Source organism: Micropterus salmoides, unplaced genomic scaffold, assembly GCF_014851395.1.
Source record: "Micropterus salmoides isolate LMB-PRFRI ecotype aquatic unplaced genomic scaffold, ASM1485139v1 Ms_hic_scaffold_1, whole genome shotgun sequence".
NCBI lineage: Eukaryota > Metazoa > Chordata > Actinopteri > Centrarchiformes > Centrarchidae > Micropterus > Micropterus salmoides.
Window position 1 is genome coordinate 63,873,567 of NW_024040040.1, and position 15,390 is coordinate 63,888,956.

A 15,390-nucleotide genomic window follows, 5' to 3' on the forward strand; every position below is an offset into this window, starting at 1 on the left:
TTGATTCCTCTTGTCCTTGGCAGAGGGAACAGAAGAGTGACACAGAAAGTAAAACAGGCTGGAGCTGAACAATTTTACTCCTGACTTGCGAAGTCCATCTGCCTTAAAGGTCCAGTGTGTAATATTTCTGAGGATCTTTTGATAGAAATGCAATATAAGATCTATAACTATGATTTCATTGGTGTATAAAGACCTTATATAATAAACCATTATGTTTTCATTAACTTAGAGACATTTATATGCACATAACTGCGGGCATCCCCTTCCATGGACGTCGCCACGTTGCATCGTCATATTTCTACAGTAGCTGAAAACAGACAAACAGCGCTGTAAAATGCGTTTTCGTCACTGCATTCTTCTTGTTCTACTTCTTCTCCTACTACTAGAATTCAGGCAGTGCGGACACTCATCACTATTTTGAATATGTACATTAGAAGAAAAAGAAGTAGTACTAATATAGTACTAATATAGTATAATAAGTGTTGAATCTGAGCAATATTTTCAACCATTAGATGGTGTATGAGAATATAAGCCATAACATTACCTCACTTTGGCATGTAGCTCAGTTAGCTCAGTTAATAAGGCGCAGGGTTTATATCCAAAGTATAGTGGTTTTAAATCTACCATGGGACAAGTTTTTTTTTTCTCTCCAACAAATGGATTCTGCAGCAAATGTTTCTGAGATCACGGCATGTGCTGCGCTATTTTTGTTTTGGTGTTTGATCCTCATCCATCAACCTACGGACACTTTTTCCTTTCCCCAGTATCTCCAGGCAGGGGACATTCAGGGGAATCACGTTTTCTGACGGCTCTTTCAGAGGTGTGTCGTTAGTAAGTAAGTAAGTAAAAGCTCAGTTCAACTTCAAATAGGAGATTGCAATCAACAAGCTTTCTCGTGCATTTGTTTTGTAGGCAAAACCACTAAAGAGGAAGTGATTATGTGAGTAACTGTTGCTGTCATGACTGAGATCTATTTTTAAGTAAAGCTATCAAAGCATTTATTTATTTATATTTTTTGCTGCTATTAAAGCACCATAATCTGGCAGTGGGCCAGATATTATTGTTGCCGGGCAGTAAATATAATTTCTTAATAAATCTACCTAAAGAAACCTCATTTCTTGACTGGACACTCTCTGCTGTCTCAGAAGAGACATCTTTTGTGCTGTGTCAGACACCGTAGCTGTCTTACCCTCTTTGAAAGGTTAGGGGGCAGCGGTAGGCTGGACACTAGATGCCAGTATATCTTACACGCTGAACCTTTAAAAAGATTTCTGCGGTCCCACAGAAATTTTCAATGAAATGCACTGAATGGAAAGTACATGCCGTTGAGAGCCACGTGTTCAATGCCATCAATCTGCTGAATCTCCTCTTTGGATTGGCGGTATAGGGCCACTGATAAACACCTCAGCATTCAAAGAGCTAACTGTGATGCCAGTGATGCCGCATCTGGTGGACCGACACTGATGTGGAGTATGATGTTTTTCACAGTAGGATGTTCAGTCACGATATGCAGGATTCTTTCTGCCAAGTCAGACACCGTATCCTTCGGAGAGTATTTTGGTGTTCTTACTGCACATGCTTCTTACATCATTTACAGCAGCGTCACCCACAGTCAGAGTTTGAGGCCCAGTCGTTAGCTTTCCCTGCAGCCTTTTTACTTTTTCTGATTTACTCTCAGTCCTTACCATTCTGTGTGAGGACGGGAGGTTATCCAGGTCATCAGACGGAGATCCAGGGTCCTGCAATAGTGGTGAAAATCTGTTCTGCTGTTGCACAGTCGGTTGTTGGGGAGGTTTGTTGCTAATTCTCCCTTTCGCAGCTTTCCACGGCTGTGTCCTCCTAAGAACAGGGGTTGAAGAGGCGCTCTGCCTGGATGATAATGCAGGCCAGCCAGTTGCATCACAAATCTCAGGGCGCCAGGTTCTGACTGTTACCTGTTCTCCCATTTCCCCCAGGAAATGATTTGCTCTTAGGCTTTTCACCAAGAGCGTTCCAGGGAGGACTCCCAATTTTGGATTTATCACCCAGTACACAGGCCTCCTGCTTCTTGGTAGTCTTGTTGGTGCTAATTAGCCATGTGTTAGCATGCTCTTGTCCACTGTTTTGGGTCCACGGTAAAGTGGTGTCATTCCCACATAGTCCATTCACTTCCACATTCACTTCTAACCTGTGGATCTTGGTTTCCAGCACTGCAATTTTCTGTAGAAGTTTGTAGAGGTTGTCCGTGGAGAAGGGAGGCATCTTGTTGCTAATTAGCATTAGCTATAAAACCAGTCACTGTAGTACAGGCTAGTGCTATTGGTAGGCCGCACTCGCGTAGCACTAAGATCATAAATGTTTTTAAAGAATGGCAAGAGCAACTTTATCTGACAGTCCAGTGATTTAAAAGTATCCAAGAGCCACTGCTCATAATTTCTAGCAGGAAAAAAAGAGAGTTTAAGTCCTCGAAGACTTCTCTGTTCACTTTGGCGTAAACCAGAAGTAATTGGAACTTAATTTAAAACACCCGTTACAAAGTCCCCAAGAAAGAAGTAAAAATATAAGAAAAACATTTGTGATACAAAATAAATCTTTTATTTAGTTGTAATTACGAAAAGATTAATCAGCATTGTGTGAACTTGTTTGGAAATGGCTTGAATGTAATGTTCATTTATATGTAAAAGTTCCACACTCTTGCTTTAAGGTGGGATGGCATGAGAGTCAAAGTAGTTTTGGGAAATGTAGCTTCACACACTGAAGCACCTCCACTACAAATGAAAGTCTGTGTCCTGATGTTTTTGAGTCTGACTGCAGTTTCTGATGTGCTCTGTGTTACAGTGATACAGGCTCAGAATGGCTGGGGAGTGACTTACACCTCTACTCAGATCTGTGCCTTAAAAGGATCAACAGTGGAAATAAACTGCACCTACACATACCCATCCAGAATAAATGACCGTGATACTACAGTTGAGGAAAACTTCTGGTTTACTCAGATGAATGGAGATGTACCTGTGGATCTGAGAACAGACTCAGAGTACGCAGGTCGTTTGCAGTACAGTTGTTCTAACAACATCTGCACTCTGAGAATCACATACCTGAGAGAGAGCGACTCAGCTGAGTACAAGTTCATGTTCATAACAAACCAACCAGGTGGAAGATTTACTGGTTCACCTGGAGTCACTTTGTCTGTCACAGGTAACATTCATCTGATTTTAAATAATTTTATAAATATGTTGCATTGCATGTGTATTTATGGTCTAAAATAATGTTCCTGTTCTTTCTTCACAAATCCAGATCTCCAGGTGCAGGTTAGCAGACCAAACGTTGGCATGATTACTACTGAGGCAGAGCTGCTTTGTCACAGCAGCTGTCGTCTGCCTGATCGTCCTTCCTACATCTGGTACAAGAATGGACAGAAAATTCAGAAAGAAACATCTTCTTATTCAGACTACTTTGTTTCTCCAGACAGTTATTCCTGTGCTGTGAAAGGACTGGAGGGTTTCCCCTCTCCTTCAGTGTGTGAGTTTACTCCACAATCTTCCACTAACATAACACCATCTGGTGGAGCCGAACACATAACTACATGTATTTGTTTAACTACATGCATTGTGACTCCTCACCAGCTCTGGTTTCAAAATGGTCAAGAATTGTTTTTATCTTTCAGGTATTCGCGGTCAAACCTGCCATAGAGTGACTTACACTGACAGAAGCATCTGTGCCTTCAAAGGCTCATCAGTGAACATTTCTTGTACTTACAACAGTTATGAAACTATCAGATCTAAATTCTGGTTCAGACCTGAACGTAGTCTTCAGTGGCAGAATCCCTCACAGCCTGAGGACCTTAGTGAAGACTCCCAGTATGCAGGTCGTGTTCAGGTCCTTGAAACAGAGAGAGGACGCTCCACTCTGAGAATCACTGACCTGAGAGAGAGCGACTCAGCTGAGTATCACTTCAAATTCACAGCAGGAAGCTTTGAATGGAGGAGTAGTTTACCTGGTACAACTCTGACTGTCACAGGTACTGATGAACACAAACTGTAACAGCACATTTAAACTATCTGATGACAACTGAATGTGCTGAATAGTGATCCTAATGGGAAAGAATTGTTATGTCCTGATTAATTGATTACATGATTGTTATAATGTTCTATTGTTTATATCTCTGTGTATGTTGTGATTCAGCACCACATAAAGACAAACATTTCTGTTTTTTCTCCACAGATTTAGATCTCCAGGTTCAGGTGATCAGATCAACAGTCTACAAAGAATTATACTGAGGCAGAGCTGCTTTGTCACAGCAGCTGTCGTCTTCCTGATCGTTCTTCCTACGTCTGGTTCAAGAATGGACAGAAAATGGAAAGGGTGGAGACATCTTCTTATAAAGATCAGTTTTATCCTGGAGACATCATCTCCTGTGCTGTAAAAGGACATGAGGATTTCCGCTCTCCTTCAGTGTGTGAGTTTACTCCACTGTGTCGGGGAAAAAAACAAATGACAATTTCAGACATAACCATATTAGAGTCTTCTAGATCTAAATGTAGATGCAGCTTTCACCGTTTGTCCTGTGTGCAGGCAGGAACAGGTTTAGGACTCAATTGCAGAACTCTAAGGCAAAAAGATCCAATCTTAGTCTGATGTTTAGTTTCTGATGAAGATTCATGTTCAGTGTGTAGATGATGATGCAACAGCTGTTAGTATAAGGAAAATAACTTTTTAAAAGTCTGTTATTTAGACTCAACAGAATTATTTCAAAAACATAAGAAAGGACATGATCTGCCAGCTGGCAACAATTACAACTTACCTGAGAAGACTGTCAGGACTGACTCAGTAAACAGGACCTGTACACAACCAGCATCCTGTATTTTAGAGACAAATGATTAAAGACGTGTTATTGGCTGTCAGTTTCCACCAGCAGGAGTCAAAAATCAGCACTCTGGACAGCTGCTGTGACAAATACTAGAGAGAATCAAAAAGAAACAAACACAGAGAAGTTTTAATGAAAATAGTTAATCGTCTACGGTAACAAATTCTAATCTTGAAGTACTTCATGTTCATCTGTTCTCCAGATGCTCCAAAGCTTCCCTCTGTGTCAGTGAGTCCCTCTGCTGAGATAGTGGAGGACAGTTCAGTGACTCTGACCTGCAGCAGTGATGCTAACCCAGCAGCTAAATACACCTGGTACAAGGAGAACCAAACACTGATTCAGGGACCAGAGGACATTTATAATTTTACCTCTATCAGCTCTAAGGACAGCGGGATCTACCACTGCAAGTCTGAGAATGAGTATGGCCAGATCAACTCCACATCTGTATCCATAGATGTCCAGTGTAAGTACAAAACATCAGCAAAGCGCTTCCACATACAATGTGTTTAATTACAGATGTAAATGTCTGATGAGCTTAGACTATCAAGTTCTAAAGTAGTATAACAAGGGGTTTAAAGGATCATTTAAGATTTCTTTTTTTAATTCTACCTTAATAATATAGTCATTTATACATTAAAATAGTTTTTGGTCACTAATAATTCCTCCTGTTCCTCCTTAAAGAGATACCTTCATAGAGCAACATGCCTTCCAAAGTTCAGCTTAAACTAATTTGAGGCTTCAGCAGTCTGAGTTTCATGAATCAGCTGTAATTTCAGAAATTACAGTTGTTTTAGTCCAAAATTCCCTTTTGGTGTTTGTCCAGACAGTGATTCTTTGCTGAGCTGCAGCAGAAGGTTTTGCTCCATTGTTGTCCTGATGTTACTCTGTCATTCATCACATACAGGTGCTGGTCATATAATTAGAATATCATCAAAAAGTTGATTTATTTCAGTAATTCCATTCAGAAAGTGAAACTTGTATATTATATTCATTCAGTACACACAGACTGATATTTCAAATGTTCATTTAATTTAATTGTGATGATTAAAACTGACAACTAATGAAAATCCCAAATTCAGTATCTCAGAAAATTAGAATATTACTTTAGACCAATACAAAAAAAAGGATTTTTAGAAATGTTGGCCAACTTAAAGGTATGAACATGAAAAGCATTAGTATGTACAGCACTCAATACTTAGTTGGGGCTCCTTTTGCCTGAATTACTGCAGCAATGCGGCGTGGCATGGAGTCGATCAGTCTGTGGCACTGCTCAGGTGTTATGAGAGCCCAGGTTGCTCTGATAGTGGCCTTCAGCTCTTCTGTATTGTTGGGTCTGGCGTATCGCATCTTCCTCTTCACAATACCCCATGGATTTTCTATAGGGTTAAGGTCAGGCGAGTTTGCTGGCCAATTAAGAACAGAGATACCATGGTCCTTAAACCAGGTATTGGTAGCTTTGACACTGTGTGCAGGTGCCAAGTCCTGTTGGAAAATGAAATCTGTATCTCCATAAAGTTGGTCAGCAGCAGGAAGCATGAAGTGCTCTAAAACTTCCTGGTAGACACAAGGAATGCGACAGCTGAAACCCATGTCTTGCATACGTCTGTGTGTGGTGGTTCTTGAAGCACTGACTCCAGCTGCAGCCCACTTTTTTTGAATCTCCCCTACATTTTTGAATGGGTTTTGTTTCACAATCCTCTCCAGGGTGCGGTTATCCCTGTTGCTTGTACACTTTTTTCTACCACATCTTTTCCTTCCTTTCGCCTCTCTATTAATGTGCTTGGACACAGAGCTCTGTGAACAGCCAGCCTCTTTAGCAATGACCTTTTGTGTCTTGTCCTCCTTGTGCAAGGTGTCAGTGGTCATCTTTTGGACAGCTGTCAAGTCAGCAGTCTTCCCCATGATTGTGTAGCCTGCAGAACTAGACTGAGAGACCATTTAAAGGCCTTTGCAGTTAATTAGCTGATCAGAGTGTGGCACCAGGTGTCTTCAATTTTTAACCGTTTCACAATATTCTAATTTTCTGAGATACTGATTTTGGGGTTTTCATTAGTTGTCAGTTATAATCATCAAAATTAAAAAGAAATGAATACTTGAAATATATCAGTCTGTGTGGAATGAATGTATACATTATACAAGTTTCACTTTTTGAATGGAATTACTGAAATAAATCAACTTTTTGATGATATTCTAATTATATGACCAGCACCTATAGTGGTCTGTAAACAAATCTTACCACATCAGAGTTTGTTCAACCAAACTAAACATGTTAGGTGTGAAAGCACCCTCTTCGGGTAGATCACTAACCAAATCACAGAGTGACATGGAGTTTGTTCTCATTTGTCAGTGTATTTTTAGATTATATATGTGTCATGTGAAATATAGACATGCTTTCTGTTCTTGTTTATCCGTTTGATATTTTCATTGTTACAAAACGTATAGCTTTGATGGAGGAGAAATTCACATTCAAATGCCTCTCTTGTCCATTCTGAGGTAGTAAAACATGTTAATAGTGTATTTTTATTAAATGTCATAGTTACTCACTACACAGTTTCTCCCCTACCATGTCAGGTTATAAAGTGGAACATTCTCTTTGTGTTAGTAATGTTTCTCTTTGGTGCCCCTCCCAGTAGGCGGCACTCAAAACAACAAACTTGTTTGCCTGGAAACTGTTGTATTTCTCTACATGTTCTCCTCCAGATGCTCCAAAGCTTCCCTCTGTGTCAGTGAGTCCCTCTGCTGAGATAGTGGAGGGCAGTTCAGTGACTCTGACCTGCAGCAGTGATGCTAACCCAGCAGCTAATTATACCTGGTACAAGGAGAACCAAACACCACTGCAAGAACTACAAGGCATTTATCATTTCAACTCCATCAGCTCTGAGGACAGAGGCATTTACCACTGCAAGTCTGAGAATCAGTATGGACAGATCAACTCGACATCTCTATTTGTAGATGTCCACTGTAAGCATAATAATAATTGAAAATTTACTAGTTTTCATTTTTACAATAATAGATTTTATAAAATGTGTTTGAGATTTCTTTCCTGAAACTGGGCAAAAGCTTAAAACCCAAGTAAAATCTGCCACCACCAAATGTGGCATACTGGTGGCATTAGAGCAATCCTGACACAGCGCTGTCAATGTGGAGAAGAGGCTGAATATATTATTAGCAGGAGGAACACAGAAACAGCAGGTGGAGTTGGAGCAAGACTCAGTTACATCCAATCATCAGTCATCAATCAATAAATAATAACTTGTATTGCTCCTCCTAGCTCGTGGCACCCCATGCCTAAAAACAGGCCTGTAAACAAATATACAGTGGGTACGGAAAGTATTCAGACCCCTTTAAATTTTTCACTCTTTGTTTCATTGCAGCCATTTTCCAAAAATCAAAAAAGTTCATTTTATTTCTCAGTAATGTACACTCAGCACCCCATCTTGACAGAAAAAAACAGAAATGTAGAAATTTTTGCAAATTTATTAAAAAAGAAAAACTGAAATATCACATGGTCATAAGTATTCAGACCCTTTGCCGTGACATTCATATTTAACTCAGGTGCTGTCTATTTCTTCTGATCATCCTTGAGATGGTTCTACACCTTCATTTGAGTCCAGCTGTGTTTGATTATACTGATTGGACTTGATTAGGAAAGCCACACACCTGTCTATATAAGACCTTACAGCTCACAGTGCATGTCAGAGCAAATGAGAATCATGAGGTCAAAGGAACTGCCTGAAGAGCTCAGAGACAGAATTGTGGCAAGGCACAGATCTGGCCAAGGTTACAAAAAAATTTCTGCTGCACTTAAGGTTCCTAAGAGCACAGTGGCCTCCATAATCCTCAAATGGAAGACGTTTGGGACGACCAGAACCCTTCCTAGAGCTGGCCGTCCGGCCAAACTGAGCTATCGGGGGAGAAGAGCCTTGGTGAGAGAGGTAAAGAAGAACCCAAAGGTCACTGTGGCTGAGCTCCAGAGATGCAGTCGGGAGATGGGAGAAAGTTGTAGTAAGTCAACCATCACTGCAGCCCTCCACCAGTCGGGGCTTTATGGCAGAGTGGTCCGACGGAAGCCTCTCCTCAGTGCAAGACACATGAAAGCCCGCATGGAGTTTGCTAAAAAAACACCTGAAGGACTCCAAGATGGTGATAAATAAGATCCTCTGGTCTGATGAGACCAAGATAGAACTTTTTGGCCTTAATTCTAAGCGGTATGTGTGGAGAAAACCAGGCACTGCTCATCACCTGTCCAATACAGTCTCAACAGTGAAGCATGGTGGTGGCAGCATCATGCTGTGGGGTGTTTTTCAGCTGCAGGGACAGGACGACCGGTTGCAATCGAGGGAAAGATGAATGCGGCCAAGTACAGGGATATCCTGGACGAAAACCTTTTCCAGAGTGCTCTGGACCTCAGACTGGGCCGAAGGTTTACCTTCCAACAAGACAATGACCCTAAGCACACCGCTAAAATAACGAAGGAGTGGCTTCACAACAACTCCGTGGCTGTTCTTGAATGGCCCAGCCAGAGCCCTGACTTAAACCCAATTGAGCATCTCTGGAGAGACCTGAAAATGGCTGTCCACCAACGTTTACCATCCAACCTGACAGAACTGGAGAGGATCTGCAAGGAGGAATGGCAGAGGATACCCAAATCCAGATGTGAAAAACTTGTTGCATCTTTCCCAAAGCGACTCATGGCTGTATTAGATCAAAAGGGTGCTTCTACTAAATACTGAGCAAAGGGTCTGAATACTTTTTGACCATGTGATATTTCAGTTTTTTCTTTTTTAATAAATTTGCAAAAATTTCTACATTTCTGTTTTTTTTCTGTCAAGATGGGGTGCTGAGTGTACATTACTGAGAAATAAAATGAACTTTTTTGATTTTTGGAAAATGGCTGCAATGAAACAAAGAGTGAAAAATTTAAAGGGGTCTGAATACTTTCCGTACCCACTGTAAGTTGTCTCTCTTTTGTCCCCAGATGCTCCAAAGCTTCCCTCTGTGTCAGTGAGTCCCTCTGCTGAGATAGTGGAGGGCAGTTCAGTGACTCTGACCTGCAGCAGTGATGCTAACCCAGCAGCTAAATACACCTGGTACAAGGAGAACCAAACACTGATTCAGGGACCAGAGGACATTTATCATTTCACCTCTATCAGCTCTAAGGACAGCGGGATCTACCACTGCAAGTCTGAGAATGAGTTGGGCCAGATCAACTCCACATCTGTATCCATAGATGTCCAGTGTAAGTACAAAACATCAGCAAAGCACTTCGACACACAATGTGTTTAATTACAGATGTAAATGTCTGATGAGCTCAGGCTAGAAACAATGTCATGTTCTAAAGTAGCATCATAAGGGGTTTAAAGGATCATTTCAGATATCTTTTTTTTAATTCTACCTTAATAATATAGTCATTTGTACATTAAAATAGTTTTTGGTCAGTAATTATTCCTTACTCCTGTTCCTCCTTAAAGAGATCCCTTCATAGAGCAACATGCCTTCCAAAGTTCAGCTTAAACTAATTTGAGGCTTCAGCAGTCTGAGTTTCATGAATCAACTGTAATTTCAGAAATTACAGTTGTTTTAGTCCAAAATTCCCTGGTGTTTGTCCAGACAGTGATTCTTTGCTGAGCTGCAGCAGAAGGTTTTGCTCCATTGTTGTCCTGATGTTACTCTGTCGTTCATCACATAGTGGTCTGTAAACAAATCTTACCGCATCAGAGTTTGTTCAACCAAACTAAACATGTTAGGTGTGAAAGCACCCTCTTCGGGTAGATCACTAACCAAATCACAGAGTGACATGGAGTGTGTTCTCATTTGTCAGTGTATTTTTAGATTAGATATGTATCATGTGAAATATAAACAGGCTTTCTGTTCTAGTTTATCCGTTTGATATTTTCATTGTTACAAAGCTTATAGCTTTGATGGAGGAGAAATTCACATTCAAATGCCTCTCTTGTCCATTCTGAGGTAGTAAAACATGTTAATAGTGTATTTTTACTAAATGTCATAGTTACTCACTACACAGTTTCTCCCCTACCATGTCAGGTTATAAAGTGGAACATTCTCTTTGTGTTAGTAATGTTTCTCTTTTGGTGCCCCTCCCAGTAGGCGGCACTCAAAACAACAAACTTGTTTGCCTGGAAACTGTTGTATTTCTATACATGTTCTCCCCCCAGATGCTCCAAAGCTTCCCTCTGTGTCAGTGAGTCCCTCTGCTGAGATAGTGGAGAACAGTACAGTGACTCTGACCTGCAGCAGTGATGCTAACCCAGCAGCTAAATACACCTGGTACAAGGAGAATGAAGACTCACCAAAAGCATCAGGACAGAACTTCACCATCACTGACTTCAGAGCTGAACACAGTGGGAATTATTACTGTGAAGCCCAGAACAGAAAAGGACGTCATAACTCCACCTTACATCTGATTGTTGTGGCAGGTACGTTATAATTTACCTTCACACACCTGTTAACTGCAGAGTTTATTTCCACCTGACAAGGTGCCACCACATTTAAAGGGGTCCTCACGCATCTTTGGGCTGACCTTGGGTTACAGAAGCTAAGTTATTTTTACCCTTTGATTAAACCACTCCCAAGAAAACACACTTAAGCCATCATTTGTGTCCAGTTATCTTCCCTATTGGACCCAAACATTCCTGTAACTTTTCCAGTGTTTGTGCTTGATTGTTGTTTTCCAGGTTCATTGAAATTTCCAGTTGTTCTATCAGTCATTGCTGTTGTTCTGGTCTTCATACTTCTTCTCTCTGTCTTCATATGGATTAGGTGAGCAAATCAGTTTAATATGCATCTTATAGGACAAGTTTTTGGTCTAGTCTGTACCGAGGCAATAATCACTTGCTCATCTGTACATTGAAAGTTAGCTGCAATGGTTCCTCATGTTAACACTGGCCATCAAGAGATCCCCTCTGAAAGTGTACGTAATGCGGGACAAAATCCAGTTTCCATACTAAGACTAACTGTGGAAGATACACACCTAATTTGTCTAATGTTTATTAGCTTATTTTGCACAGAATGAGGATTTTCGATTTTGGCCCCCATCACTTCACATAAAATAACATTAGGGAGGGATTTATATGTGGCCAGTTTGGACAAGAGCAGTGGTGAAAGAAGTACTCAATTTTCAAACTTACGTAAAAGTACAGACGGGAATGAAGAGAAACACCAGACATTTATCCACAGGGACTAACGAGCAGGGCGGGAGCAACACAGGTGACTGGGATCAGGGTTAACGAGGCAGATAGACAGAAGGGAAAAACAGAGTGACTAGATGGCAGGCAGATTACTGGATGTGAGCAGACATCACACAAGTACTGAACACTAAACAAAAGAGTAATATAAACAAGCGGACCGATCACAAATGAACTAACACCAACAAGGAACACAGACAGAGGCTAAGGTAAAACAGAACTCAGACATGGGCAAAACACAGAAGTACACCAACCAGGAGTGAACACTAAGACAGGAACTAAGGTACAGGACTAAGAACTAAGATACGAGGCAAGACAGATACTAAATAAGATGTGGATGAATAATAAAAGGCTAAACAGAGACTAGAGCTGAATGAACAAAATCAGATTACTGAAACTGGCAGAGAACATAAATGACACCTAACCAACAGACGGAACCCAAGCATGGTGGTGGGAAACTAACACAGGAGGGACAGGAACAGAACCAAAGTACTAAGGCAGACACCGAGATAACAGGACAGATCAGAACCACCACACAGAACAAGCAGAAGACAGGATACAAGACCACAGACAGACAGGACTGAAACAGACACAGAGAAACCAAAATCAAAACACCGAGATAATAATATAACACAGACAAGCTCAGGGCAGGATCGTGACAACAATAATAGGATGATGTTATGAAGCGGCAGTTCTGAGCAGGATATTTTTATTATAATTACAGAATATGACAGTAGTTTGATGTCTTATCATTATGCAGCTATTATTTTGAAATGGTCAGGCTACAGCCTACTCCTTATTTCTCTAATAAATACAGAAACAGGAGGGGGGAGGTCACATTAAACTAGAAATAAAATATGTAAAAAGTATTGGTATCTTCTGGAAAAAATAGCTGGTTTTAACAGACCTCTACGCACTAACTCAGTACTCATGCAGTCTGTTGAAGGGGCATTATGGAATTTCCAGCGGCCTCTAGCTGTGCGGTTTTAAGATTTCTACCAGGCGTGTGCTCGTACGCGTGCTCGCTTGAACTCATGAGCGAGCATATTCCAGAACACAACCACTTTCATACAGAAATCCTGCAATAAACGCAGGAACACCAGAATGCAGGCTGGATTTATTTATTTATTTATTTCAAGCAAAATAATGTGACAACAGAAAAGATACACAATAATAATAACTTATACACTTATGCTTGAAATGGAGTGGGAAGAAGTAAAACTTCAAAGGTTTTTATTTGTCACATACTCATGCAAGATGCGCAGTGAAATGTGTTTGTGACATGTACTGTACTTCTGTCTTCAATTGAAATAAAAAATAAAGAGTAAGATAAAAGAATACAATAGAATACAATAAATACAAAACAACAAAGATTTTAACAAAAGTTGTAATTAAGTTATTATAAGTTATAATTAAATTATGGTTATGGATACTTTACATGTGCAATAGTTATGAATGAAGAATGTGTATATATATATATATATATATATATATATATATATATATATATATATATATATATATATATATATATGAGCGAGCAAATGTTAAAGTACAATGGCTGGGATAAAAATGTTAAAAGTGTACTAAAAGTTAAAAAGTGTTCAGAGTGCAGGGCTCTGATTGCCACAGGGAAAAAACTGTTCCTCATCCTCTGTGCGTTACAAACAGTTTATTGCAAGGGTGATGGGGATCCTTGATAATCCTTCTGGCCCTGTTTGTGCAGCATGTAAAGTCATGCAGAGGGGGAAGTGTGGTGCCTATGGTCCACTCCGCGGCTGTGGCTTTTCACTCAGACATGTTCAGGCTCTGTTACTTCAACGTTCCCGTCTCAGAGGCAGATCAACACAGGTTACTTCATTCAGTGCAGCGAGCCGCATATCGGCACAATCCTCCCGAAAAAAGGCAGATTGACACATTTGCTTTTTGCCGTTACATCCATTCTTACAGGCTAAATCAACAGTGGTACACAGGATAGTAACATGGGTCACGTTAGTTGGTGAAGTAATGTGGAAAATGATAAAACTTTGCACCGGATAACATTAGCAACTGCTTGGCATTAGCTGGCAAGCTAACGTGACTTTCTGTGTTTCTCCAGCTTTACTAATGCTCACTTTGTTCTTACTCAACATCATCAGTACATAAACCTTTACTGTTGTTTTTTATCATTACGTGGACCTGTGTTTTGCTGTGAGAACGGAGAAAACAGGCGTGTGCTTCATTTCTAAGTGAGTTTTGAGCCCACTGACAATAAGGCAATGAACATTTGATTAATTTCATTGAAAAACTTACATATAGTCCCTTTAATACTGGGGGCCAATCTGCTGGTTCATTGTGTCCTGTGCTCATACTGGCTGAGGCTGGATGTGGATCAGCTGTTCTTGGTCTGGCTGATGACCCGGTATCTACTCTACTGACAAACTTCAGCACAGCCCCTGTAGATTATAGATATTTTCTATATATTAATGTTATCAGCTCCATCAGGTCCATTCAAACTGGCTCCTCCAAGTTTCCTTCAATACATTTTCAAATATAAAAAAATATTTATAAAAAAACGTTATAGTTATGTTTCATTCAACATTGTTCAGTCACAGTCTGAGAAGTAACCAAGACACAGACGGACAAGAGTAGCGCTGCTGAGCGGAGAGAACACATTTTTACTTGATGTTCACGCAGTTTACTCTCATTGAGTTTTTTTCTTTTCTCGTTCACTCTTCATCCTGTCATCATAGTCGTAAACACTCGCATTCACCTTTGACATGAGAGTGAGGCGAGGCCGTCCATCTCCACGCTAGAGTGACCTGATTTCTGCGGTGTCGCATCAACTGTCACTCTACATATGGGCATTTTAGCATTGTATTTATGTTTGCTTGAAGAAATGTGTCATGTGTTTAGTTTAATTAGCTTCTTTTATTTATTCTCCCGTCAGAAGAAAGAGGTCTTTGCGACAACAACCTGAGGCTGATGAGACACCACACAACAGAGCAGAGGTACAAACAAAAACATGCTGTTCAGACTGCAGAGTCACCGGTCAGCTGAAAACTCATCTCAATGGTGCATCACTTCCTTCTTTGACTACTTTATTCACCTTAATTAACCACATCCTCCTTTATCTATCACCCTCCCTACTAGCAGCCTTCTCTATTTACACCTGATAACCTCATGGCCAATGTTAAGATTAATCTTAAATTCATTTTATAAATGAACAGCCTTTATTTCAGTATTTCTTATAGAGGAAGAAAAAAATCAGACTCGGGTTTACCTGCCAGCTTAAAGAACAGGTTCCCAATTCTCATAAATTTATTAAAATTCATACGTAGTTTAGACCTGCTACAAAATGGT

The 15,390-nt window shown here is 40.3% G+C and overlaps 2 protein-coding genes across 2 annotated transcripts in view; both read left to right on the forward strand.

The window, feature by feature from the left end:
• The window catches only part of LOC119890656, a 41,907-nt gene extending 37,979 nt beyond the window's left edge, over window positions 1–3,928 (forward strand). Inside the window, exon 3 of the mRNA XM_038702049.1 lies at window positions 3,274–3,928. Coding sequence (XP_038557977.1) covers window positions 3,274–3,668 — 395 coding nt within the window. The 3' untranslated portion in view covers window positions 3,669–3,928. The remainder of the gene's footprint in view (window positions 1–3,273) is intronic.
• A 321-nt stretch (window positions 3,929–4,249) lies between these two features.
• On the forward strand, window positions 4,250–15,177 carry LOC119898208 (B-cell receptor CD22-like). The gene is made up of 6 exons (XM_038712399.1): window positions 4,250–4,435; window positions 5,046–5,306; window positions 7,544–7,804; window positions 9,822–10,082; window positions 11,020–11,623; window positions 14,978–15,177. The coding sequence occupies exons 1-5, from the start codon at window positions 4,333–4,335 to the stop codon at window positions 11,289–11,291; spliced, it is 1,158 nt and encodes a 385-aa protein (XP_038568327.1). The 5' UTR covers window positions 4,250–4,332; the 3' UTR covers window positions 11,292–11,623; window positions 14,978–15,177.
• Window positions 15,178–15,390: the final 213 nt, after the last annotated feature.

Excerpts from the sequence above, each read along its gene's own strand:
- LOC119898208 (XM_038712399.1), top strand. The coding sequence starts at position 4,333 with ATGGAAAGGGTGGAGACATCTTCTTATAAAGATCAGTTTTATCCTGGA. Across the intron at positions 4,436-5,045 it reads TTTCCGCTCTCCTTCAGTGT|ATGCTCCAAAGCTTCCCTCT; the intron begins GTGAGTTTACTC and ends TCTGTTCTCCAG. Across the intron at positions 10,083-11,019 it reads TGTATCCATAGATGTCCAGT|ATGCTCCAAAGCTTCCCTCT; the intron begins GTAAGTACAAAA and ends TTCTCCCCCCAG.